The sequence below is a fragment of the Hemiscyllium ocellatum genome, chromosome 13 (genome assembly GCF_020745735.1).
Source record: "Hemiscyllium ocellatum isolate sHemOce1 chromosome 13, sHemOce1.pat.X.cur, whole genome shotgun sequence".
In the NCBI taxonomy this organism is placed as follows: Eukaryota; Metazoa; Chordata; class Chondrichthyes; order Orectolobiformes; family Hemiscylliidae; genus Hemiscyllium; species Hemiscyllium ocellatum.
Genome location: NC_083413.1, coordinates 73,709,866 through 73,735,292, shown reverse-complemented (window position 1 = coordinate 73,735,292; position 25,427 = coordinate 73,709,866). Strand labels below are relative to the sequence as shown.

General features: G+C 42.8%; 1 protein-coding gene across 2 annotated transcripts in view; it reads right to left on the bottom strand.

Moving 5' to 3' along the window:
- The window catches only part of inpp5d (inositol polyphosphate-5-phosphatase D), a 110,776-nt gene that overhangs the window by 22,220 nt on the left and 63,129 nt on the right, over window positions 1-25,427 (bottom strand). For both annotated transcript variants that reach the window (XM_060834936.1, XM_060834934.1), the window contains exons 15-25: window positions 23,852-23,990; window positions 22,640-22,748; window positions 20,303-20,391; window positions 17,985-18,066; window positions 13,089-13,178; window positions 12,665-12,778; window positions 11,619-11,698; window positions 7,459-7,546; window positions 5,065-5,208; window positions 2,859-2,955; window positions 698-817 (exon numbers count right to left, since the gene is read on the bottom strand). In XM_060834936.1, coding sequence (XP_060690919.1) covers window positions 698-817; window positions 2,859-2,955; window positions 5,065-5,208; window positions 7,459-7,546; window positions 11,619-11,698; window positions 12,665-12,778; window positions 13,089-13,178; window positions 17,985-18,066; window positions 20,303-20,391; window positions 22,640-22,748; window positions 23,852-23,990 — 1,152 coding nt within the window. The remainder of the gene's footprint in view (window positions 1-697; window positions 818-2,858; window positions 2,956-5,064; window positions 5,209-7,458; window positions 7,547-11,618; window positions 11,699-12,664; window positions 12,779-13,088; window positions 13,179-17,984; window positions 18,067-20,302; window positions 20,392-22,639; window positions 22,749-23,851; window positions 23,991-25,427) is intronic.

Sequence of the window (25,427 nt, the reverse complement as noted above, 5' to 3'; positions counted from 1 at the left end):
TGGTTAAAAAAAAATGAATGGCTTGTGCAGGTGCCTAAAAATATGAAAACAATATGCTGATCTCATTTGGCTTACTAACCATCCTGTGTCTGAAATCTTGGCCCACTCACCCCCAAATCACTGGGTCTTCACTACCCATGTGCAGATTGATTCTTTGATGTTGGGAAGGCAGTAGCTCTAACTAAATTTGTACTAAACCCAAAATAGAACTCCGTCCCAGAAGCCAAAAATTGCCAGAGAGCAGATCCCTGCCTCATGTCTGACAAAGTTACAAAGTTACAGTGAGAGCAGCACAAGGAATTCTCGACCTCAATTTCCTGGACTTCACACATTATTGGTCTATTGTTAAGAATTTTACGTAAACTCCTTCGGGACTGTCTCAGCTTGTGTTTTTGTTTGAACCTGATCAGTATTGGCTGACCACTTAGGTTGGGTTTGCACATAATGACCTGAGTTAGCCCGTGAGGTTATTGGAGGGTAAGATACATTGTTCTGCTCACAGCATGCCTGGCTAGGGCAGGGCTGTAGTCACACTGATGACAGTTTGGTCACGTAAGGATACAAAACAGTGATGCCCTCAGAAGTGTCGAACCTTTCATCCTGTCGGTTTGGATTTGATTCTAACCCAGGGTTCAAAGGTGAAAGACCCATGTCAGTTAGGGCCTTGTCTGCTTCAACCAGTTCTCAATGTAAGTACCTTGAGGGCTTGCTATTGTCTTTGGAAGTAGTGTCTGGGACGCTTGGTAGCGGCACTCGATCTCGGACTTTGGCAGCTGCTTCCTCAGCCAAGAGTTGTGCTGACGTTTTCTGGGTCACCCTGAGATGCAAAGGAGAAAGAACAGATGTCACTTCATAGCTCACACAGATTAAGCTTGGAACATCCTTTGAGACCAATCTTTCCTGGTTTAGAGTGCCTTCCCCAGTATTTGGGATGAAAATCCTATCGCTCAAAGGATGACTCGGCTGTTCCTCCTAACTTGGTCAGAGACCTCGATAAATGCTCAGAAGACAGAAATTCAAATTCCATAAGAACAACTGGGAAATTTAAATTCAATTAATTCGAATCATAGAATCCCTGCTGTATGGGAGCATACCATTTGGCCCCTCAAGTCCACACCAACCCTCCCGAAAACAACCTACCCAGACCAAACACCCTATCCTATCCCTGTAACCCTTCATTTCTCATGGCTAATCTGTCCAGTCTGCACAACCCTGGGCACTATCGGCAATTTAGCATGGCCAATCCACCTAACCTGCACATCTTCAGACTGTGAGAGGAAATCTACGCAGACACGGGGAGAATGTGCAAATTCCACACCGACAGTCACCCGAGACTGGAATCAAACCCGAATCCCTGGCGCTGTGATGCAGCTGTGCTAACCACTGAGTCACTATAAAAGAAGCAAAATCAGGATTAAACTCACGAGTTGCCACCAACATTGAAAAAAACAGGAAGCTGAAGCAATAGTGGTGAACTCCACAAATGTCATGCCAATTCTACACTCTGAGAGTGTTTGAGTGTAGCTGTTAGTTACAAAGAACATTGAACGGTACAGCACAGGATCAGGCCCTTCGGCCCACCCATCTTCGGTGAAAACGCTGATAAGTTGATAACGTAAAGATACAGAAACTGCAGCGTCTACTCTTCTCACTGAGGGCTTGAGGTCTTTGGTTATCTAACAGATTGTTAGACAGCACAAAGCCTGCAATTCTTATCGGCAAAAAGTTGTTACTTGCCCCAGCAGGAAACAGAATTGTGTTTAATCAGATAGAAAAAAATAAGCTGATGGGCCAACTAAAGGCTAAATATCTTTTCTTGTTGCTCACAAGATGCGTGGGCTGATATCTGTGTCCTCAGAACCATTCTCTGCAGCTATGCCCCAACAACTGTAAAATAACTGGGCTGTGGTATGTGCAGAGTAGTGGGCTCTCTCTTTCCCAAGCGCAGTGTCAGAGATTTAAACAAAACAGAAATGGGAAACAGAGTAGAGAAAAATACATAGGATAGATAGAGAGAGAGAAAGGAGAGAAGGGAGGTGGAAGTAGGGATAAGTACTGTCTTTGTTTATCCCCCCATTGTTACCTTCGTCTGTTATGCAATCTGGATGGACAGGGTGCTTTGGAAGTCTGTTTGGATAAGGATGCAGTCTGCAAAGTGAGCAAGACCACGTCAGCAGTACAAAGATAAGGGGTTACTTGTTCGCACTGCATATAACCTGTGTGTTAAGGTTGAAAGGAAGAGGAAATGTTTGATGTGGGCAGAAGTTCTCACTTATAAACTGAAATCACCCTTCATGGTTTTCATCAAAAGGAACTATGAAACCTCTGCACAAAATCTATCTGCAGCTCAATAAATAAAATGAAACCTTTCAGTTTTGGTAGAAGAGGCTTGGATAGGTTGAATCAAATAAAATTGGATAGAGCTTATGGAGTTTAACAAAAAATAGTTTAGGCCAATCAGGATAATCCCGGTAAACTGTCCTCTTTAAAATGCACTGAACTCAGGGCAAAATGCTCGAAAACACATCTGGAACCTTTGTGTTTATTAAGGTCACGATGGAATTACGTAAACTCTCCCGTCTTTCACCCAATCATTTCCGACTGCACTCAATAGTTGCTTGTTTGTGGTGTCTCACCCAGTAGAATATTGTGACCTCACGGCACTGAAAGAACAAGGACCTGGACGGCAAGGAATCCAACTCCAGGCACAAATGTACCTCAGATCCAAGTCCAATCCCAGAACATCCCAAATCCTACTCAATCCAACCTCAATCATAGGATGCCCCAATTCCCGACCATAACCTCACCCTTAATCTCAATCCCAGCTCCGATTTGAAAGCAGGAGCGTCGGCTCTTACCTTCCTGGCCGGTCCCAAGTTTTCGGAAACTCTGAATGAGTGTTTGCTTTGCTTTGCTTAACTGAAATCATTTCATCTTTTTCCAACTGGATAAAATCTACAATCAAGAAGCAAATTCAATAGAATACCCACTGAGCCGGCGAGAACGTCGCCACGATGACAGAAGGACTTTGTTATAGAACGTAATGTCAAACTTATTAAAGAAAATCAAACACAATTAAATCTATTCCCAACAGACAAGTTGGATCAAGGGGTCTGTTTCCATGCTGTATATCTCTATGACTATGACTATCACATTAGGGGCCTGTATGTTGCAATTGAAATGACCATGAAACTGTCAGCTTGCTGACACAGCTGTGAAACTGATAGACACATTCCACAGTTAAATGTTATTTCCCATCTGTCCATAAGGTGCGCTGTTGATATTCTCAGAGGAAACCTTTTGAAATCATGCAAATTCAAATGATTTTCCATATTTAGTGTCAACGCAAAAACCGTCAAAAAATGTATGCATTACGGAATGAGAAATAACAGATTTTAAATAGAGTGCTATGAATCTAATATAACAGCCTATTCCTGATGAAGGGCTTATGCTCGAAACGTCGAATTCTCTATTCCTGAGATGCTGCCTAACCTGCTGTGCTTTGACCAGCAACACATTTGCAGCTGTGATCTCCAGCATCTGCAGACCTCATTTTTTACCTAAAAGTATTGTCTATATTTCTACTATGCATATTGTATTTAGAATCATAGAGTCAAAGAGATGTACAGCACGGAAGCAGACTCTTCGGTCCAACTCATCCATGCTGACCAGATATCCCAACCTAATCGTTTCTTTATGTTTGGAATATCAAATTGCTAAATGTTGATAACAAAATTCCTTATGTTATTAATGAAGTTCCTTTATTTAAAATGTTTTTGATATTTCAGATTCTACAACCATTTGTTCGTCCCAAACCTTATCTTCCCCTCTGACTTTACATTCTGATTTTCTCTCTGTAAGAATTCTTCAATATGATTGGCTGTTTGGCCTGGAAACCAGGGAGCCAGAATTAAGTTAACACGCAAAATGGTGAAATCCATACTAGATCTTTGTGGGCAATTTGCTTTGAAACCTGCAGTGAGATCAGTCACTTCGTTGCTGGGGCGTGCGTGTTAAAACATCACCTTTGGAGTATTCTGGTGGCTTAATGGGTAAAAGTGGGCAGTACTAAAAAAAAATCTTTAGGTTATGCAGATTAACAGATGTCAGTGTGATAGCAGCAGGAGCTGGACTCAGTGCTATCAATTCACACAGAGCCCCTCAATTTCTTTTTCAGAGCTCCTGCTCCATTTGATTATTTAGAGACTCCTTCCGGAGTGCAAATAAATGGTGGGCACAGAATCAGGACTCTGCTCTGACAACAACATGCATTTATGTAGCGATTTTAATGTGGCCAAACATCTTAGGATATTAACACATCAGGAATGGGCAGACTAAAATGGAGTATGGACTAAAGGAGGAATATTTAAATGAGTCAGCGAGAGCTTAGTCCGAGGGGAAGGTTTTAAAGGAGTAGGGTGGCATGATGGCTCAGTAGTTAGTGCTGCTGCCTCATAGCGCCCAGGGCCTGCGTTTGATTTCAGCCACAGGCACTGTGTGGAGTTTGTACATTCTCCCCGTGTCTGCGTGAGTTTCCTCCCACAGTCCAAAGACGTGCAGGTTAGGTGAACTGGCCATGCTAACTTGCCCACAGTGTGCAGAGATGTGTAGGTTAGGTGCATTGGTCAGGGGAAATGTAGAGTACTAAGGTAGGGGAATGGGTCTTGGTTGGTTACTCTTTGGAGGGTCGGCATGGACCTGTTGGGCCAAATGGCCTGTTTCTGTACTGTAAGGATTCTAGATTCTTCTACTTTGCTCTGCCACCTCTCAGATGCAAAGTGCTCCATATAATTATTTTTATCAAACTCTTCAGCTCCATCTCACTGGCAGGTACAAGCTGAACCCTGAGGAAAAGACACTACCACCATACCACAATACTCTTCATGGAACGATAGCTCCTACACATAAGCTAATCTTTCACCAGTTATCAGCCATTCTTCTTCACAATCAGACTGTTGACATATACATACCCAACTGATACAAAATTCGCAACATTATTCTGGCCTGCTGCATCGCAACGAAACACAAGGTCCGAATTCCTCAATAGAAAGAGCTGAAAATTACCGTAAGTCTTCTCCCGTTGTTTTCGCTCTGAAATGATCAGTTTATATGAGCCACTGAAAGTCCCAGTCTCCTCGCCACGGTGTTCCAGTGGAATATTGAATGTTATCTCGTTTGAGTTGGCTTGCAGAGCGATGCAGCCTTCACCTGGGGCAAGGAAACACAGGCAGGTTCTCAGAGTTGAACAAGATACAACAAGAAAGGTGAAACATTTGGGAAAAGGGAGGGGGGATTGTATCAAGGTATCTAGTTCTGCCAAAGAGCTGAAACGGGTACAAGGGACTCAATAGTTTCTTCGGGATCTGCATCATGTCGTGAATCTACAAGAACTGGACAGTGTGTACCAACCACGTTAACAGAAAAAATTATTCCCGTTTACAGCTATTCAATAGTAATAATGAAGATGACCTTTCAGCCCATTGCACTTGTGCCAGCCTTCATAAAAAGTGATCCAAACAAGCAACTCCACTGCTGTTCCCCCATAGCCCCATAAATGTTCATTCACAAACATGTATCTAACTGCCCTTTGAAAGGTTGAATCTATCTTCATCATCTTTTCAGGCATTGCATTCTAGGTGACAACAAATTGCTACATGAAATGCTTCTCTTCTCTCCTCTGGTTCCCCACCTCAGTGCTGAAGTTTTAAAACAAAGTGAATTCACACATTCTGCCCAAGTCCAGGGGCTATGCATTCCCACCAGGAACCAAGGTTCAGTGGGTATGTTCCTACCCATGACTCAACCCACTCAGAGGAACCCGTCAGAGTCCTCTTGCATTCACTCCACTGCCTGGTGAAAATGAGCATTTGCTTTACTGCACAGCATTGCCCTGACCACAGGTACACATCATGAAGCCACCACTGAGCACAGACCTTCAGAATGGTGGAGGGAAGGACACAGAGCATATGGCTGACGTGGTGGGAGGAGTCTCACACTCGCTTGCAGCTCAATAAAGTCTTATTCAGCTGAACAGTCAATCACTACTTCATTGCATCATGTCCATTAAGACTCATACAGCTTCCAACATCCCTGGATCAAGATTCTAGAAGGTCCTATCAAACAACAGCCCATGAACTACAGCAGCTCAATAAGAAAGGCCACTGACTCCTTCTCAAAGGTCTCAATGGATAGCTGATGTCCTAGAGGGATGGTTTTCAATGACAGACTTAAAGAAATAGAGGAGGGTGCTTTGATGGGCTCACTTGCCACAGAGTCATAGGGCCACTCAGCACAGAAACAGATCCTTCGGACCAGTCAGGGAGAGAGTGGCGGCACGGTGGCACAGTGGTTAGCACTGCTGCCTCACAGCGCCTGTAGACCCGGGTTCAATTCCCGACTCAGGCGACTGACTGTGTGGAGTTTGCACGTTCTCCCCGTGTCTGCGTGGGTTTCCTCCGGGTGCTCCGGTTTCCTCCCACAGTCCAAAGATGTGCGGGTCAGGTGAATTGGCCAAGCTAAATTGCCCGTAGTGTTAGGTAAGGGGTAAATGTCGGGGTATGGGTGGGTTGCGCTTCGGCGGGTCGGTGTGGACTTGTTGGGCCGAAGGGCCTGTTTCCACACTGTAAGTCTAAAAAAAAAAGAGTGAGCATTGCCGATGCTGAATGACAGAGTCGAAGAGTATGGCATTGGAAAAGCCCAGCCAATCAGGCAGCATCTGAGGAGCAGGAGAGTTGACGTTTCGAGCATAAGCCCTTTGTCAGGGGCTTGTGCCTGAAATGTTGATTCTCCTGCTCCTTGGATGCTGCCTGACCGGCTGTGCTTTTCCAGCACCACAATCTTTAACTTTCAGTCCAACTAATCCATGCCAATCATCATCTCAAACTAAACTAATCCAACCTATTTGTGCTTGGCCAAAATCCCTCCAAACCTTTCCTATTTATGTACTTATCCAAATGTCTTTTAAATGTTGTAACTGTACCTGCATCCACCACTTCCTCTGGAAGTTCATTCCACACACAAACTACTCTGTGTAAAAAATGTGCCCCCGTGTCTTTTTAAAATCTTTCTCCTCTCACCTTAAAAGTAGTCTTGAAATCCCCCATTCTACAGAAAACACTACACTTATTATTCACCTTATCTATACCCCTCATTATTTTAGAAATCTCTCTAAGATCACCTCACAATGTCCTATGCTCCAGTGAAAAAGGTCCCAGCCTCTTGTTATAACTCAAACCCTTCATCCCTGACAACATCCTGGTAAATCTCTTCTGAACCCTCTCCAGCTTAACCCTCTCCCTTCCTATAACAGGGAGACTTTAGCATTTAGCATTTTTCGAGCTTACACCTCTAGTCTCCACATGCTATTCTTGGAGAAGATACCACAGTTGGCAGCGCCCTAAACTATCTCTGCATACGGTCTGTCTACATAGCCATGTATACATACGTACTCATACTCACCATAGGACTCGTAGCTGTCAGTGGATTTGATGCAAATGAGGATGTGTTGGTCCAGTAAATACTCTGGATCAGAGATAATGGGTATCAACTGTCATGGGGGAGGGAGCAAAGAGAAAGATAGTGAGTTACAACTGATAAGAGACCAGACTCTGAAGATGAGTGGCACTGAATGCTCCATTAAGGTATGTCACTCAATCATTTACACACGTTTGCTACACACTTTCGATTGGACAGATTCCTGCTAGCATGGATTCTGGGACACAGGCTGTCCTCTGGTACCTCACAACAATGAACCTAGAGCTTTTAGATCATTTGTGGAATGCTGACTGCAGTTCCAGTCAAAATTATCCTGTTAAGGAGGCCAAGCCTGAAGTCTGGAGTCTAATGGTCCAGACCAAGCTCACTTTCAAAGTGTAGTCATTGTCTCAAACTTTGAGAAGACTCAGACACCACAAGGCCATTCAGCTATCATCATTTTGTTGCGGTAAGCCATTCCTCAGAGCTTCAGTTTACAAACTAATTTAATTGTACTGTCTCACTGCAACAGAAAAAATTCTGAAGAGGTTTAGGTAAAAACAAGGACGGCAGATGCTGGAAACCAGAGTCTAGATTAGAGTAGTGCTGGAAAAGCACAGCAGGTCAGGCAGCCTCCGAGGAGCGGGATTTTCCTGCTCCTTCTGAAGAGGTTTGTCAGGTAGATGCTGAGATGTTGCTTTCCCAGGGCCGGGAGAACAGAACCCGGGGGCTCAGCCTCAGGTTTAGCGGGAAATCATTCACGAGAAGATGGGATGAACTTCCTTCACTTGGGATTTTGAATCTTAGGGATTCCCTACCTCGGATGCACCATCACTGTGTACATTCAAGGCCCGGGATAGACAGACTTCTGATCCATGAGGGATATGGGGGTGGATGAAAATGGAGTCAAAGATCAGACGAGGATCAGCTACCATCATACTGAATAGCAAAGCAGACTTGAGAAGCCCAAATGGTCTCCTCATGCACCTATTACTTACATTCTTAAATTCTATAATATTTTTACTTTCTAAGCATTAATATTATTCTCCTTAAACACTGATTTACTCATCTTCATTAGACTCGTGTATATTTTTAACAACCTCTTCCAAGAACAACACTCCTTCCCTCCCCCACCCTTGACCCTTCTAGGGACTCTTCCCAAGTTTATCTCCTTGCTGTTGATTCATTATCCAGTGGAATCAATCTTTCAATATTCACACACTTCAAAATATGCTGTATTTCCACAGTCTGATAAGAAAACTCAAGTCTCTTGAGTGTTATCCTCCCATCCCCTGGCATCATCTTACTGAAACAAAGTTGCACTATTTTACATAGCTCTAGTATCCTATTTAGAATAGGGCACTCAAATTTTATCCAATTATTTTATCCAATGTTATTTTATCCAATGTCGGACACATCTGTAAATTCAATGTTTTTGTTGTGATCTGGTAAGAAAGGCTGAGCTGGTTCCCCTCAACCTCCTTGGTTGGTCACAAAAAGATTTAAATTCTTTTTAGCACAAGGCTATGTAATTCTCCAGTTAAAGTACAGTTACTTATTTTTAATGTAAGCAAGGGAGAACCGTCAATGAAAGTGCTAATTTCTTAACTGCTAATCCCGACACATGAAAGGTACAGAGAGAGAGAGACAGAGGAGAGACAGACAGAGAGAGACAGGGACAGAGAGAGGGACACAGACAGTGGGTTCTTTCCTTAAAGTGGTCAGCTGAAAACTCTTGTAATCTCCCTTGTAATACAGAATCCAGCATGTACCTCCAATATGTTCTTTCATGGGGGCTGGAAGTATTCACACGGATGATTCCTGGAATGGCAGGTCTAACATATGAGGAACAGCTGAGGATCCTGGGATTATATTCATTGGAGTTTAGAAGATTAAGGGGAAACTTAATAGAGACGTACAAGATAATACATGGCTTGGAAAGGGTGGACGCTAGGAAATTGTTTCCATTAGGCGAGGAGACTAGGACCCGTGGACACAGCCTTAGAATTAGAGGGGGTCAATTCAGAACAGAAATGCGGAGACATTTCTTCAGCCAGAGAGTGGTGGGCCTGTGGAATTCATTGCCATGGAGTGCAGTGGAGGCCGGGACGCTAAATGTCTTCAAGGCCGAGATTGATAGATTCTTGTTGTCTCGAGGAATTAAGGGCTACAGGGAGAACGCTGGTAAGTGGAGTTGAAATGCCCATCAGCCATGATTGAATGGCGGAGTGGACTCGATGGGCCGAATGGCCTTACTTCCACTCCTATGTCTTATAGTATTCTGTCTGTGACAACCAGGCATCAATATGCAAAACTTTGTATTTGTTAATATTTTCTGAAGATTATGCTGGGATTTGATAAGCGCTTTTTGAGCATTTCAACCCCCAACCCAACAGCAATTCATTGGTTCTCTCACCTCCGCCTTGTGGTGGATTTGTGTTTTTAAACAGCTTGCTTTTTTTCAGTCCAATTTACAACTTAATATATTCAATTTCTCATATCTTCAGAAATAAAGGGATATAATCTCTTAACACATGAAATAAAATACAGGTCAATGTATTTACATCTCATGATTTAAGTAGTGTATTTTTAGGTCTCTCTGCTCCTCTACTCCTATGCATGGGCAGCACAGTGACACACTGCCTCACAGTGCCAGAGACCCGGGTTTAATTCCCACCTCATCCAACTGTCTGTATTGAGTTTGCACATTTTCCCAGTGTCTGTGTGGGTTTCCTCTGGGTGCTCCAGTTTCCTCCCACAGTCCAAGGAGGTTCAGGTTAGGTGAATTGGCCATGCTAAATTGTAGTGTTAGGTGAAGGGGTAAATGTAGGAGAATGAGTCTGGGTGGGTTGCTCTTTGGAGGGTCGGTATGGACTTGTTGGGCCGAAGGGCTTGTTTCCACACTGTAAGTAATCAAAGTAATGCTCCTTGGAGTTGCATGGTGGCTGAGTGGTTAGCACTGCTGCCTCACAGTGCCAGGTCCTGGGTTCATTTGGCTGTGTGGAGTTTGCACATTCTCCCTATGTCTGCGTTGGTTTCCTCCCACAATTCAAAGATGTGCAAATTAGGTGGACTGGCCATGCTAAATTGCCCTGTAATGTTCAGGGATGTGTAGGCTACGTGGATTAGACATGGGAAAAGTTGAATACAAGGGATAGAGAGGGTCTGAGTGGGATGATCTTTGGAGGGTTGGTGTGGAGATGGGCCCCACACTAGAGATTCTGTGATTCCATGTTCCATTGAGAATCATGTCTAATTGTCTTTTCAAAAAATTTTATGATCCACTTTTCTCTTAATTTTTTTCAGCCACCTACTCACACAGTTGTAGCCTCTTCTTGATCCTCCTGCAGACTCCCACGCTCTTGGTAATAATTTGCTCTGTCCTTATTTTGGTATCATTAGCAATTTTGAAACCATTTAATTGATGCTCATGTCACTTAATTACTTAGCATGAGGACAGGGGAGCTCCCAAAATACATCACTATTCACTGGGTTCATGGTCGCATGAGACACACTGGAATGACTATCTTGAACCAGCTCTGCAAGGTCTATGTCGCACTGTAAAGATAGTTGGCTGAGGGATACACCTTGCTTTAATTGATTGTTAATTCATGACTTCCTCTGACAACTTGACTAATATCCATTTGCTCCCATTTTGTTCAATTCTTTAACGTTACACCCATTCATGTCACTTGATATTTAACAACATGGTCCTCAATCTTCATGAGCTCATTTTGTGGATTTCTGCAAATGGTTTTTGAATGCTCAAATTTTCCAGGTGATGTGCTGTTTCCTGTTTGTACCCTGCTTGTGTCAGGTTTTGGGTATAACCACTGCCCCTCTTTGTAATTTCAGTGAAATCGTACCCCATTCATCAAAGTGAGAACAAACTAAGAGATTTATTCATAGCATTTATTGGTGAAGACTCTAGATTGGTATTGAGCTGGTTATTAGCAGGGTATAGGTTATTCACTTTTACTGTACAGAGTTCCTTTTCATTCAGCAGGGTAAGGGTTAACTTCTTTCTAAAACACAATGTAGAATTATAGTCCATAATTATTACAATTGTTCTGACCAGCATATGGAATCTGCAATCCTAAACTCACCTAATGACAATGAGAAATTAGAGAACAAGTTTTGATTACCTCAGGGAGAGTGCTCCACACAACCGTCAGATTCTCATCTCTTGACTCCTGGTTCTCACCTTCAGCACTTTTCACAAGATCTAGAGGGAACACAAGGTTACTGTAGATCCCTACTCAATGCGGAGCTAAGTGTAGGCAAACAATAAGAATCTTCAATAACTTTAGTAGGCTGGGTATGTTTTCCCTGAAGTGTTGGAGGTTGAGGGGTGACCTTATAGAGGTTTATAAAAACATGAGGGGCACAGATAGGGTGAATAGACAAGGTCTTTTCCCTGGGCTGGGAAGTCTAGAACTAGAAGGGATAGGTTTAGGGTGAGAGGGGAAAGATTTAAAAGGGGCCTAAGGGGCAACTTTATCACATAAAGGATGATGCGAGTATGAAAAGTATGGAATAAGCCATCAGAGTAAGTGGTGGAGGCTGGTACAATTACATCAATTAAAAGGCACATGATGGGTACACGAATAGAAAGGGTTTATAGGGATACGGGCCAAGTGTTGGCAAATGGGAGCAGATTAATTGAGAATATCTGACTGGCATGGACAAGTTAGACCGAAGGGTCTGTTTCCGTGCTGTACACCTCTATGACTTTAACCAGGCTACATTGCTGCTGGTTGGCAGATTCCATTGAATGGAATCAACTGATTATAGCCAGGAGGAGGCCATTCATCCCATTACACATGCACCAGTGTTAGCTCATCAACTGCAGCTATCTGACAGGACAGAAATTAAGAGTCAGGGAGGCAAACTGACAATGAGGACAAATAAACAGGGAGACCAGCAGACCAACAGACAGATGAAGAGAGAGAGAGACAGACTGAAGAATTTGCACATTTATTTGCAATTGAGGAATTTAATTTTGTGCCATTTGTTCTCCTGGGGAGAAAAGTCTCTTGAAATGACTCAACCGCACACATAGGAATTGCGGCAATGCGGTATAAAGCAATGAACACACATGGTGGGGGATGGGGGAGGGGGTGGGGGGGAAGGATGGAGTGGGGTGGGGGGGTTGGTTTGGTTGAGAACAATGACAAAACGACATCCTTACTTTCTAAGCAGCTGGAGTAGAATTCAATGAAGAACCTAGTCTTGGATTTAGTTTTCAGCTTGGCTTCACACCTGATAAAGTTGATTGTGCCAGGAGAGGCAGCATTGTTGGGATCTGAGGAGTGAAGACAATGGGTTAGCACAGTCTCAGCTACGAATGACTCCCATCATTTTATTTCTGATCAGAACTCTACACAGAGAGAAAAGTTCTGGCAAACAATACTCCCATGAAGATCTCCGCTGGGTTTGTGGTCACTTAAGACACACTGTATATTGCTCACAGCTCTGTAGGGGGAGCTCATATCAAACTGTGCAGGGACTTAGCTGAGAGTTACAAACCACAGGGGTCTCTTAATTGATTGAAAGCCCATACCTTACCCTAAGAGTGTAAAAAGAGCATAGGAGAAGAATTCATGGCTACTGACCAGTCTTTGACACAAACTGTGTTGAAACTCCCACCTCAAAAGTTGCAAATACCGGTGAATGGTCGCTGGTGACGATGTCTGTGGTGCAACCTGCAATTAAAAACCAACTGTTAAACATCGGTCACTGTTAACTGCACAGCACACACAAAATATTGCTACTTAATGCCTTGCCTCAAGACATATGATAGAGCTTTTGGTATCACTCTGTCACTTTTGAAATCTAACTATATGAAAGCTCCCCCTTCTTCCTGTAAAGGTCTGATATCAAGTTAGTGTGAGTAAATGTAAATCCAAAATTGAGTCAATATAGATGAGTTATAACAAAAAACTGTCTTTTAAATGTTGTAATTGTACCCGCATCCATCACTTCCTCTGGAGTTTTTGATTAAAATTAACTCGCCACTGATCGAGGTCATGGGTTGACAGGGTAGGAACTGGCAGATGATCATATTGACAAAAACGGGAGAAAGCAACTTAACTTTAGAGCCTAGTCTGCCATTCATTGAGATCATGCTGATCTGTGACCTAACTCTATTTATCCACATTGGTCCTTAAACCCTAATTATCCTTGGATAACAAAAATCTTAGAGTTAAAATTAACACTTAAGATAGCATCGCACTCCTGTCACTATTTGCATATGAAGAAGGATTTCATAACTTCAATTCAGAAAGGTTTAGATCTGATAGTTAGCAGAAATGGTTTCTCTTCATCTGGCCCATTCATTTACCCAATATCTTAAAAGTTCAAAGAAATCAACTTTAGACATTCTAAATTCCAGGGCATTTAGATGCCTGTAGATGTTCTCCTTCTAATGTAACCCTCAGAGTCCAGGTATTATTTTGGCAAATCTACACTGAAGTCTAAACAAGTACAAAATATCCCCCCCGGAAGGTTGGTGCTCATAACTGCTCACAGTGTTCCAAGTGTGATCTAACCAAGACTTTATAGAGCTAGGGCTTAAATTCTATTCATTGTATTCTAGTCCTCTAATTAAAAGCCAACATTCCATTTGCCTTTTCTTGATTATTTTTTGTGCTTGTGAAATCTCAACAATGTACTTGGAAACTTAAGGTCTCTTCAGAAGTGATCCTAGCTTTTCACCATTTACAAAGTACTCTGTTCTATCCTATAAACTCCAAGATGAATGTCCACACATGATTGTCTATTCACTGAATCTATTAACATCTCTCGAAGTTTGGTTATATCTCTTTGATGCAGTAGGGGGCACTCTTCGGAAGGTTAGGAAACATCCTCTCCAACCGTTGCTCAGTAAGAGCAGAATCTGGGTATTGTTGAAACAAAGAGAGACATGCTGTTGAAGTTTATCATCTTGTGTTTCTCAGGAATAGATGCAAGGGAACCAAATTACAAAAGGAACAACAATATACTGCATGAGAAGAGAGTGCTGATTGGTTCTCGAGTGGGGATTCTGATTAGTCAAGATGGGTGGGGATTTCAGGACTGGGGGTATATTTTTAAAGTAAAAGAAGATTTAAAAAGACACAAGAGACAAAGTTTATACACAGAGTGCATGGAATGAACTTCCAGAGGAAGTGATGGATGCGGGTACAATTACAACATTTAAAAGACATTTGGCTAAGTGCATCAATAAGAAATATTCAGAGGGATGTAGGCCAAACGCAGGCAAGTGGGACCAGTTTAATTTGGGATTATGATCAGTATGGGACTGGTTGGACCAAGGGGTCTGTTTCCATGCTGTATGACTCTATGACTGCAACTCTGTTGTTACGGAGAATGCACTAGTCGGCAGCTATGCTAAAGCTTTGTTTTGAATAATAAAAAGGTCAAGACAACTCCATTGGCCATTGATGGAGAATGCATCAGGGAACACTGTCCCTCAAGCTCTTGCTTAATTGAACAGGCACAATACCTGGACAAATCAAATCCTTGCATTTAAATACATGCAGTGTCCAGTAAGTAGAAGTGTCCCACATTTTAAGATTATCAGTCAATCTTGCATTTATCATTAATGTAATCTTTGGCACACTTAGATTGTTCAGTAAGTGCTGCCAAGTCAGGCTATCATATTTTATATTGTGCACCGATTTGTGTTATGTAAGCATGGCTGGTTGAATATGGTCAGTCCTCTTCCTGCTGTGAACAGCCAAAGGGAAGTGCTGTTTCAAACAGTCCATTAGTCACTGGGATATACAACCTAAACACTTACTATTGTACCAGCACTGAAAATTCACCGTCTACTTTACTCAGTTGTGAAGTAGGCAGAACCTCTTCTTGGCTAGATGGCAGGAACCTATTAGTGGGAAAAAAACATTCATGTTGCTGCTACACTGGGGCCAGGTGAAATATGAATGAGAACTTAGAGCAGGAGTTGGAAATTCAACCCCTTGAGCCATCTCCACCATTTAATAAGATCATGGTGATTCTGATTGTAACTCCAAATCTGCATTCCTGCTGTCCCAATACACTACAAATTCTTCCTCATGGCTTCCTCTGTCAAGCTGACTTTCCCAATTTACATGAAGATTAAAATCACCCATGAATAATGCACAGCTTTTGTAATACGCCCTCATTAACTCCTGATTTATTCTCTGTCCCACTTTAAAGTTACTGTTAGGGGCCTTGAGATGTGCCTGCCAGTGTCCTCTTACCCTTTTTAATTTCTTATTTCCATTCATATGTATTCTACATCTTCTGATTCTGGATAATTTCTTATTCAATCCCTTATCAATAATGCTACCCTTCCTTCCAGCCTGTCCTTTCCAAAAGTCACATACTCCCGAATATTTAGTCCCTAGCACTGATCTCCTTATAACCATATCTCTGTAATCATTCCACTAACCTGTATTAATGCAGTTGATTCATTGACTTTGTTGTGAATACTACACGCATTCAGGAAAAAAGCCATCAATTTTGCTTTTTTACCACTTTTTATATGTTAATGACACCCAACAGTACTTCCCTTGATTTCTGTATCATGACTAAGTTATCAGGCTCTCCATCTGACATTCATTGCTGGATGACCAGAAATTTCCTCCAACTAAATATTAGGAAGACTAAAGGCATTGTTTTCATCCCTCCTATTAATACTTTCCATTCATTGCTGACTCCATCTATCTCCCAGTAACTATCTGAGGCTGAAGCAGACTGTACGCAATCTTAGTGTCTTATTTGATCTCAAGTTGAGTTTCTGACTTCCAACGCACTTGCTTCTATGTTCTGGTTCTATGCTCAAAACGTCACCCGAAGCCTTCACCGAGACCTTTCCTACGGACAGGCTTTACATTCCAACATACTCTTACCACAGTTTACATTCCATAAATATCAGCTCATCCAATATACATCCTAACTCACATCAAGCCTTGTTCACCTTTCATCCCCGTAATCTCTGAGCTACACTAGTTCTCAGTTGAGAAATGTCTCAATTGTACTTGCTTTGGAAACCTCCATGGCTTTGCCCATCCCTATCCTTATGTTCTTCTCTAGACCCACTTACCTATCGGACATCTGTTCATCTAATTCTGGCTTCTTGAACAAATTATGATCACCTTACCATTGGTCGCTGTGGCTCAGGTACTAAGCTCTGGAATTTCCTCCCTAGCTTCACTTTTTTCTCTAAACTGCTCCTTAAAATCAGTCTCTCTGACTAAATGTCAGTCATCTGTCCTAGTATCTCCTGAAGTGGCTCTGGGTCAGAGTGAGAGTGAGAGACTCCACTGCTACCCTACTCATCATCACTCCACTCCATGCCTATAGCTGTTGTAGCAATGGGGAGGTGTGACAAGAGATCATCACCAAGTCCCACTGTGCCTTCAGTCAAGCGAAGGGTGATAACAGATCATCAAAAAAATGGCAAATAGTCTCTGCTGCTGCAAATTTAAATCACTTTGGCAATATTTTTGCTACAACTGTTCCCCTTAAAGAGCCCCAGCATCTCGAACCTGTCTGCACACAATGATGATTTTCCACCCTTAGGGCAGAAGAAAAACCCATTCAGTTTTCACCACACACTTTTCAGAAACTCAGAGTCATACAGCACTCTTTGGTTCAACTCATCTGTGCTGATCAGACATCCCAATATGAACTAGTCCCATTTACCAACATTTGGCCCATATCCCTTTAAACCCTTCCCATTCACGTACCCATCCAGATGCCTTTTAAAAGTTGTAATTGTAGCTATCTCCACCACTTCCTCTGGCAGCTCGTTCCACACAGGCACCACCCTCTGCACAATAACGTTAACCTCTAACAGATGATAATATTTGACAAATGCCTGACACGATTTTGATAGATTTAGATAAGGTGAACAAAGGACAGTCCCTTTGTCCCTTTCACTGAAGCTACAAGGATTGTGCAACCCAGGTTTAAGGTTATGGGCCAGCGACAGAGGGGGTTCATGGGGAAGAACTTTTTTTTAATGCAATGAGTGGTGATGACTTGGATTTCACTGTCAAGAGCATGGTAGAAGGGAAGGCGATCAATGACTTCAATGGTTTCTTTTGTGGGGACTAACACGAGTGACATAAGAACGTTCTTTTGCTTGGGGATACTCCACCATCCTCTTTATTCATGGCCCCTAGGAAACCTGATGCTTCATGTGGTCCACTATTGACTACCTGGTTGCTCTGAATTTCTGTGCTGGTACCTCCTTCTATTAATAATCCAGAGTCATTATGGCACAGAAGACCATTCGGCCCACTCGCTGGCTGTCTTTACAGCAATCCCACATTTCAGCTCTGTCCCCATAACCCTGACTTTATTTTCCTCATGCAGCTGCCCAATAATCTTTTGAAATCATAGGCAAAGAGTTCCTGTTCAACCTTTCACTGTTGGTGACAAGCGAATGATATTATAAATGCACACAAGTCAGTGGAAGCAAATCAAGTTCATACAAAAAGGCTAGTAATCCTGCTCACCATAAGATTGACACATGACGTGTACATTGGGGTAACTTTTCCATAGTACTCGATCACACCAGGACGGCAGGTTGTACTTTAGCTGAGGAGAGAACCATTAGTTACTGGCCATGTAGGAAGAAACCTCTACGTTTAATACAGTTCCTTCTGAAAGCTCCACTTTTATGGTGCTTTACCCTCTATAGCAATCTATCTGAGATTTCTCACCTCTCGTCCAGCCCTGGTTTTCATTACTCCAACAATAGCCATCATACTTTGTTATCCACGAGGACTGGAATTTTCTCCCTAAAGTTTGCCTTTTAACTCTCACTTCTCCCCTTTTAAGATGTGCTTAAAACCCTTGTCTGGTTGACTCAGCCTTTCATTGCCTGTCCCAACATGTGGCTTGGTGTCAGATGTTGTTTGGTAACAAGGCCCCGTCAAGTGCCTTGGAACGTATCCCCGATATAAATGTAAGTTATTGCCATTGAGGACAGAAGCTGCTATCAGGTCTGGTCAAAGCTGCAGCTCAACCATTGAGCAATTGTCTATTCACAGACAGCCCATCTGCACCAAGTGTTGGAGACTGGGTCTCCCTGGAGTACATGGTCTTTGTACTGAGAATCAATGGGCCCCTTACCACGGCTAAAGGTTTCAAGATCATACTCTTTAGAATGTGCTCCATCTAAAAGACAGGAATAGACATAGCAGGGCCTTGGGATAGCACAGAAACAGAGATGGTAGTGACTATTCACAGGGTGAGCAGAGGTAGACAAAACTCAAAAAACACAACCCTTCGAGTAAAAAGATTTGAGTGAATAGATTCTAGGCTGGAGTTTGAGACAAGTGAGCCTAAAAGTAGCACCACTATCTGATGTGCCTCAGCTTCATCCTACTCCAAGGATAATTTCCCAGGCATGGGATAGGAAGGGTCAGAGCAGCAGGGTTAACCGCCTCATCTTCATGATATGGCTAGCCAAGTAAATTAATCAGTGGTGATGTAAGATCAATCGATGGTGGTTACTGGAGATAATCCAACTTGACTCCAGGGTCCCTGAGGTGGAAGGGACTGGTTTAACTGCCTGGAGGTGGTGATCTCCCTGTAACAGACCAGGGGACCAGGCCTCCAGGCAGGCATAGAACCCCTTCCTGCCTGGGTATACGAACAAGCAGAGACTGCTTTTCAGGTGGCTCCACCCACTCCTCTACAGTGAAGACCCAACTGCAAACGTCATTTCATGTTTTCAGTTAAAAAAAACAATGTGGAGAGAAGGCAGCTCCATTTTGACACATCCACCCTTACTTCCTGCCCGGTTTGGGCAACAAGACAGAGTTCTGAAGAACCCTAGGAAAATCTTGACCACAATGTTGAACAGCTAGGGTCTGAACCACCTTTTCCCATCAGGAAGAAGAGGACCCTGGAGACTGAGAGGCAGCTAGACCAGAAGAATCGCATTGACCAGATAAACATGGAGCAGATTATGCCCCATGATAGTGTGCAGCAATCAGGTCAGTGATCCAGGGTAATAAACTACCCAAAACTATTAAAACACAGCCCAGAATGGATAACGTTTGATTGCTTTAGGATGAGCTGATATAAAGAGAGTCACAAACCTTCACCCACTCAGTAGGCAATCAATGTGAGTCACTGTGAATGATTGCTCATCATTCTGGGGAAGCTCTCTGTACTGTACACACATTCCCAAATGTAGGATTGCATTTACTGCAAAGTGACATCGTCTTCAGGGAATGCTCTGAACCAATATACATTTTAGTTCATTGCCAAACACTTGCTGTCACTAGCTTTTTGAATGCTATTTAACAGGGTAAGATTTTTTCCAACATAGGATTTGGTAAATATATGGTAAAGTGTATCAGAACTAGGTCAATTACGACAGTTACACACATTTGGGTCCATGACGTAGTACATTATACTGTCTCTGGGCACAGAAAGAACTCTACTTGTCCTCTGTGTGTATTGTTTGGAAGGATCAAGAAAGGTAATGGTATTCCCAGGACCTTGTCTTTCCAGATTGTGGCAGTTGTGGATATGGAAGATATCGTGAGAAAACTGATTCAGCAGGCCAGTATGAAAAAAGGTGAATCTATATATTGGTCTGATGGGACTCCCATTCTGAGAATAGATCTGAGCTGTGTTGTTGAAATAATGTAGAAGTTACACTCTGTACCTCAACCATTTTGTATGCAAAACTATAGCACGCTACATAGAACTAAATAAAGCTGTAGGCCCCATAACTTATTCCAATGCGATATCACTCATGAAAAGGTATATATGAAAAAATATAAACTCCGACTGGAGCAATAATTGTGATGCTCACTCCTGTAGGCTTCTGTTTGATGAAGTTGTACATCTCTCTGCTATCTCGTTCATAGCGATAAGTTGGAGGGAAGGTGATGTCTTCTTCCTCTGCAAGGTGAAAAAAATATAATGATAAAGTGATTTCCTGCTTTTTCTCTTCCTGCCCGCAGCCAAGTATGATACCGTCTGCCTTGGTGTCCCACCTTATCGCACTGTGACAGGGAAGGCCAGGTTCCTGGACATTGCTGATTTCTCAGCTCAGCAGGTTGGGGAGATCAGAGCTTCTCATACCCCTTAGTACATAGATAGCTCAGCTCAGGCAGGCCTTCACTTGCAGGGTACCCAGAATGCACACATCTGGAGCAGGACTCCAGAACACCCTGAGATGTGCCTGGCTCACACTTAGACCCAGAGTAGAGCTACCACAGACTCTGACATCTTGTTCCATTGGACAGTGTTCAAATTCAGGAACCTGCCTTTGACACATAACCACTTTCTGTCTCCAATTCCCTCTCACTCCCTCTAAGACATTCATTCAACCTCCATAACTAAGCATTTATCTCCTTTGGCTTGGTATCAGTTTGTGTTTGATGCTCCAGTGAAGCAGCTTGGGTTCTTTCACAACATAAGCGGTGCTATGTAAATGTAATGAGGCCACTGTTGATATGCACCGTTTCAATAGAGACTGCTGTCCCTCTGAGATCTTCAAAGACCAACATTCAAAAGAACTACCTTCTAGGTGACATGGCTTCACACCACGCCAGGTAACACTGAGACATTGAGCTCATATTAAATTTTTCTTCCATGCTCCAGACCATTTCCAAATCAGAACAAACCTTTACTACCAGTGCATTTACCAGTGATCCAATCAGGCTCTGCACTTCAGATCAATATTCCAGTTATAAACCCTATGTTCCATGTTGAAGTTGATTCCCTCCTGTAATAGCTTGAATCATAGAACTGTACCTCAGATTATTTGTCTAGCTATTTACACCTGTTCTGGGTTTTCTGAAAAGTGCTATCCATCTAAGTCAATTCTCCTGCTTCTTTTGACCAAAATTAACTCCATCCACTACTTCAGACAGCAATGGAGTTTGATGCTCGTTCCTCCAATCCTGGCCTATAGCCTTCCCAGTCATGGCCAATCCTGGCCTATATTTTCCCAATCCCAATTACCGTTGCCAGCCTTGCTTCCCAGCCCTGGGATTCCCTGTAGTCTTTGTCGCACCAGCCCACCCTTTCTCATTCCACATTCAGAATTTCCCTGATATTGCACGAGTCAAATCTTCCATCTTCTTCATTGCTGCACTACCTGAAGGAGCCAGTGGGGGCCTGTAGGCTTAGTGTTAACATGCCCATGGTCCCTGATCACCTGCATCTCTAGACTATCCAGTTTTTGGGATTGCCCCCTCCCTGCCTGTACTCGTACACCAAGTTTCCAGAATCCCCCTGTTTATAAACACGTACCATCTCATTTCAATAAATTGTACACCTTAATCCAAATTCTCTTTACTCTTCATGTCTAATAAAGTTTTACTACTTTGTGTGTAGTTGTCTCATTCTACCTCCAAAAATGCAAGGCCACTTGTTTTCCACACTAAGTATCATCTGATGTCAATCTTCCCAAAGTGTAGTGAACAAAAGTACCACAGACTACGGTGGTTTACGGATTCTCAGCACAATTTATTTTGTGATAATGTGGAGACCGTGGACTGAGGGTGACCCCGCCCACTTTTCCATTTTGTCAAAACTCTTTTGCTATGCTTTGAGTTGCACTTCAGACCCCTGCACCCAATATTTGGGCATCCGGTGTGGAGGGGTGTGGGTATACCTGAGGACCTCCTCATGGGCCTAGCCAGGCTGGCCATAAACAGGCCAAGGCAGTGAGCTGTGGAGGGGAGTCATTCCTACTGATTATTCCTGTTCCCTGGTTATATTCACGCCCTTAATGAGCTTTGAATGTAAATGAATTCATTGGACAACAAGGGTGATTTGCGGTGCTGGTTAATAGATGAAAAAAAAATCAACCAAGGGGGTGACTTAGTGATGGGGAATAAAAAATTCAGATGGGTGTAGGAGCACCTCTGGATGTAATAAAAAAGAAAAATAAAGGGAACCAGAAATACCAGAAAGTAGAAGTCTTCTACTTCCAGGAAAACAGGAATCAAAGGTCAATTAGAAGGATTGTTGCGAGAATTTCATTCATGGCTTTTGTAAGTATGAGGAGGACATCTGTTTTAACAGAGGCAGCAAAAAACTCAAAGAGTGTTCATTGTGTCTCTCCTGGAAGTTCAGGCTGAGGCCTAGACCCTTCGCTTTACCCAAGATCGCGTGCATTATTGCTACATGCTCTTACGGAATTGAAGGAAAACTTTCTTGTCATTCTTCTCCATGATGAGCTGGTCCTTGGTTAGTAGCTCCTGGTACTGCTGTTGTTTGATCTTCTCCACAATATTCTCCGCCTCCTGCTCAAAATGGAGAGGTTAGATCACAATGTCATCCTGCACAAAAAGACCTACCCCAGTGAGGAGTCACTTTCATTGTGTTTTGGCAAAAATAGCCACCCTCCCCCGTAGAATCCATTTAAAATAATTCAATGTTTTGGATTGTTGGTCCAGTTATTACAATAGACTTAAAATGGTCACAGAGCTGGTTAGCTGCCTGAAAGACTCTCATTTGAAAAACGTGCTGATTATATGGAAAGACAATGATGCCATGAGTGTTGCCGTCCAGAGAGCATCATATCTTCCTTTTCAGAAATGTAAAGGGTATCTTCTGTGCGTGAAGTGAGATGAGGCCTACCTTGTGTTGGGATATTGATAAGAATATAGTAGACAGGATCAGGAATAGGCCATACAGCCCATCGAACCTGCTTCATTCTTTAATAAAATCCTGAATGAATTTCTTTTGTTTTATTTCTTCTTGGGTTATGGACCTTGTTGGTCCGCATTTATTACTATCCTCATCACCCTAGAGGTGGTAGCTGTAAACAGTGCTTGGGGTAGGTTGATAGACTAACAGTAATGTTAGGAAAGGGTTTTGACCGAAAATTAATGACTTGATGCTAATCAACTTCACTTTCCCTCACTGACCCATATCTATTGAATCCATTAGTGCCTAAATATCTATTGATCACAGTCTTGAATATGCTCCCATTGAATATCCACAGAAAGCTAAGATTCAGAAGCATGGATAACTGCTCAGACCCTGTGTAAAATACCTCACCTCTGTCAGGTTGGCACTGGGAGTCAGGTTGGCATTGTAAGGAGCGCACAGCTCAAGTGATTCAAGGCATAAGCTCTTGTCTGCACAACTGACAAGGCATTGCATTGGGCAAGTGATTTAGCTTAATCCTCAGACAGTGTTGGGGTGACATGGACTTCCCACCTTTCAAAAGAAGAAAAACCTCGCATCCCTTTTAGGCTGACATAGACGCGAGGTATAAAACTCGCTGTGGTATTTCAACATTGACCAGCACCTTCAGTAGAGTAGGGGGTGAATAAAGACAATAAAGAGAAATGCGATTTGTGAAATGGTCATGAGAGGTACTGTAGTCTGCTGCTCTGACCTGTGTTGGAAGCTCCACTCTGTAGTTCAAATCTCCAAGCCAGAACAGATGTGTGAACCGATTGGTAATGTCAAATGGACCCAACTTCTTGTCTCCGAGGTTCAGAAAGCGCAGGATATTGATATAGTTCTGATTTCGCCTGCCAAAGGAGAAAATGAGAAACAGATCAGAACAAACCAAATGTCCTTAAGGAAATAGATCCCTTTCAAATTACTTTAAATTCCTTTGTTAAAATGTATTTACCCTTCCTGCCACTTGAGTGTAGGTGTTCAGAGAATCATACCCCACCTAATAAGGCACTTGATCCATCATGGCCAAACTAGCCTTCGGCAAGAGTGTGCCAGTTAATTTCAAGCCCATAGCCTTTCAAAGGTTTTCAAGATTTTATTCAAGTTGCTTTTATGAGTTAGTTTTGTACCTGCTTCCAAACATCCTTTCAGGCAGTGCGTTCTGGATCACAACAACTTGTTCAGAAGTATTTCCATTTATCTTCTTTTACTTCAATCCTCCAGGAATCCAGACACCCAGCCCAAACATAACACATCAAGATCACTCAACTCAGCATGGTCAGAGTGGGATCTTGCTGGCCCATGTAGCTCCGAATGGCATATTTATCATTCAATCAGCCATCGACAGCAACATCTGCACAGTGATAGCTTCTTGGGAGAAAGGTTTGCATCACACAGTACCTGTATGACCCAAGGCCATCCCAATGCCTAACAGCCAAAAAGCATTGGAAAGAGAAGTCCCTGTTGTAACAGAGAAAAAGTTCACAGCAGGGAACTTGGCACAGCAGGATCTCACCAAGGGCTTTTTCAGTCCTACACAAAATGATGGTCAGGACTCCAGCAGTAGCCTCCGTTCGTCTTGGAATAACACCAGGGGATGTTTTACATCGATCTGAGACAGCAGGCTCTGCTTCAGATTGAAGGTGAACTCATTTATTCAGCAGTGCAGCACAAGTGTGTGTGTGAGCCTAGATTGCTTCCTCAGGTAGCCACAGTGGGACTCAAACCCATGATGTGCAGGTTTAGAGGGGAGATGATTATCAGGGACTCATGACTAAAACATGAAATTCTTTGGTCAGTATGAAACTAAATCCCAACTCTTGGAATTACTGCTGAGCCAAGAGTTTACTTAATCCTAGTGAGATGATTTTAACTCAGTCTTAATGCATAGGTAGCAACTGGCGTTAAAACTGAAGTGATACATTTACTAGTTGCTTAACACCTCAATGATTATTTTGAGCCAGACGTTGCCTTGGGCCATTTTAATGAAGTGCTTGGAATTGATGCTCCAACCAGTAGGGAAGTTTATAACTCTCAGCAGAGGTCTGGCCTGAGCATGTTTCAAACATTCTTCTGGGGCAGAGGGAATTCAGAGGTGCCTTCAGGTCCCAATCTCCACCTGCTTTAGTTCCTCCATCATTGAAACCTACAAAAACCCCACCTCCAGTAACTTAGCCATCTGCAACCCACACAGCCCAAAACTCAACTCACCTTCAAAATTTAGGACCTGCCAAACAGCCTTTGGATGCCTGCTACATTTTAGTGGAATTCAAATACGGTATGCCAAT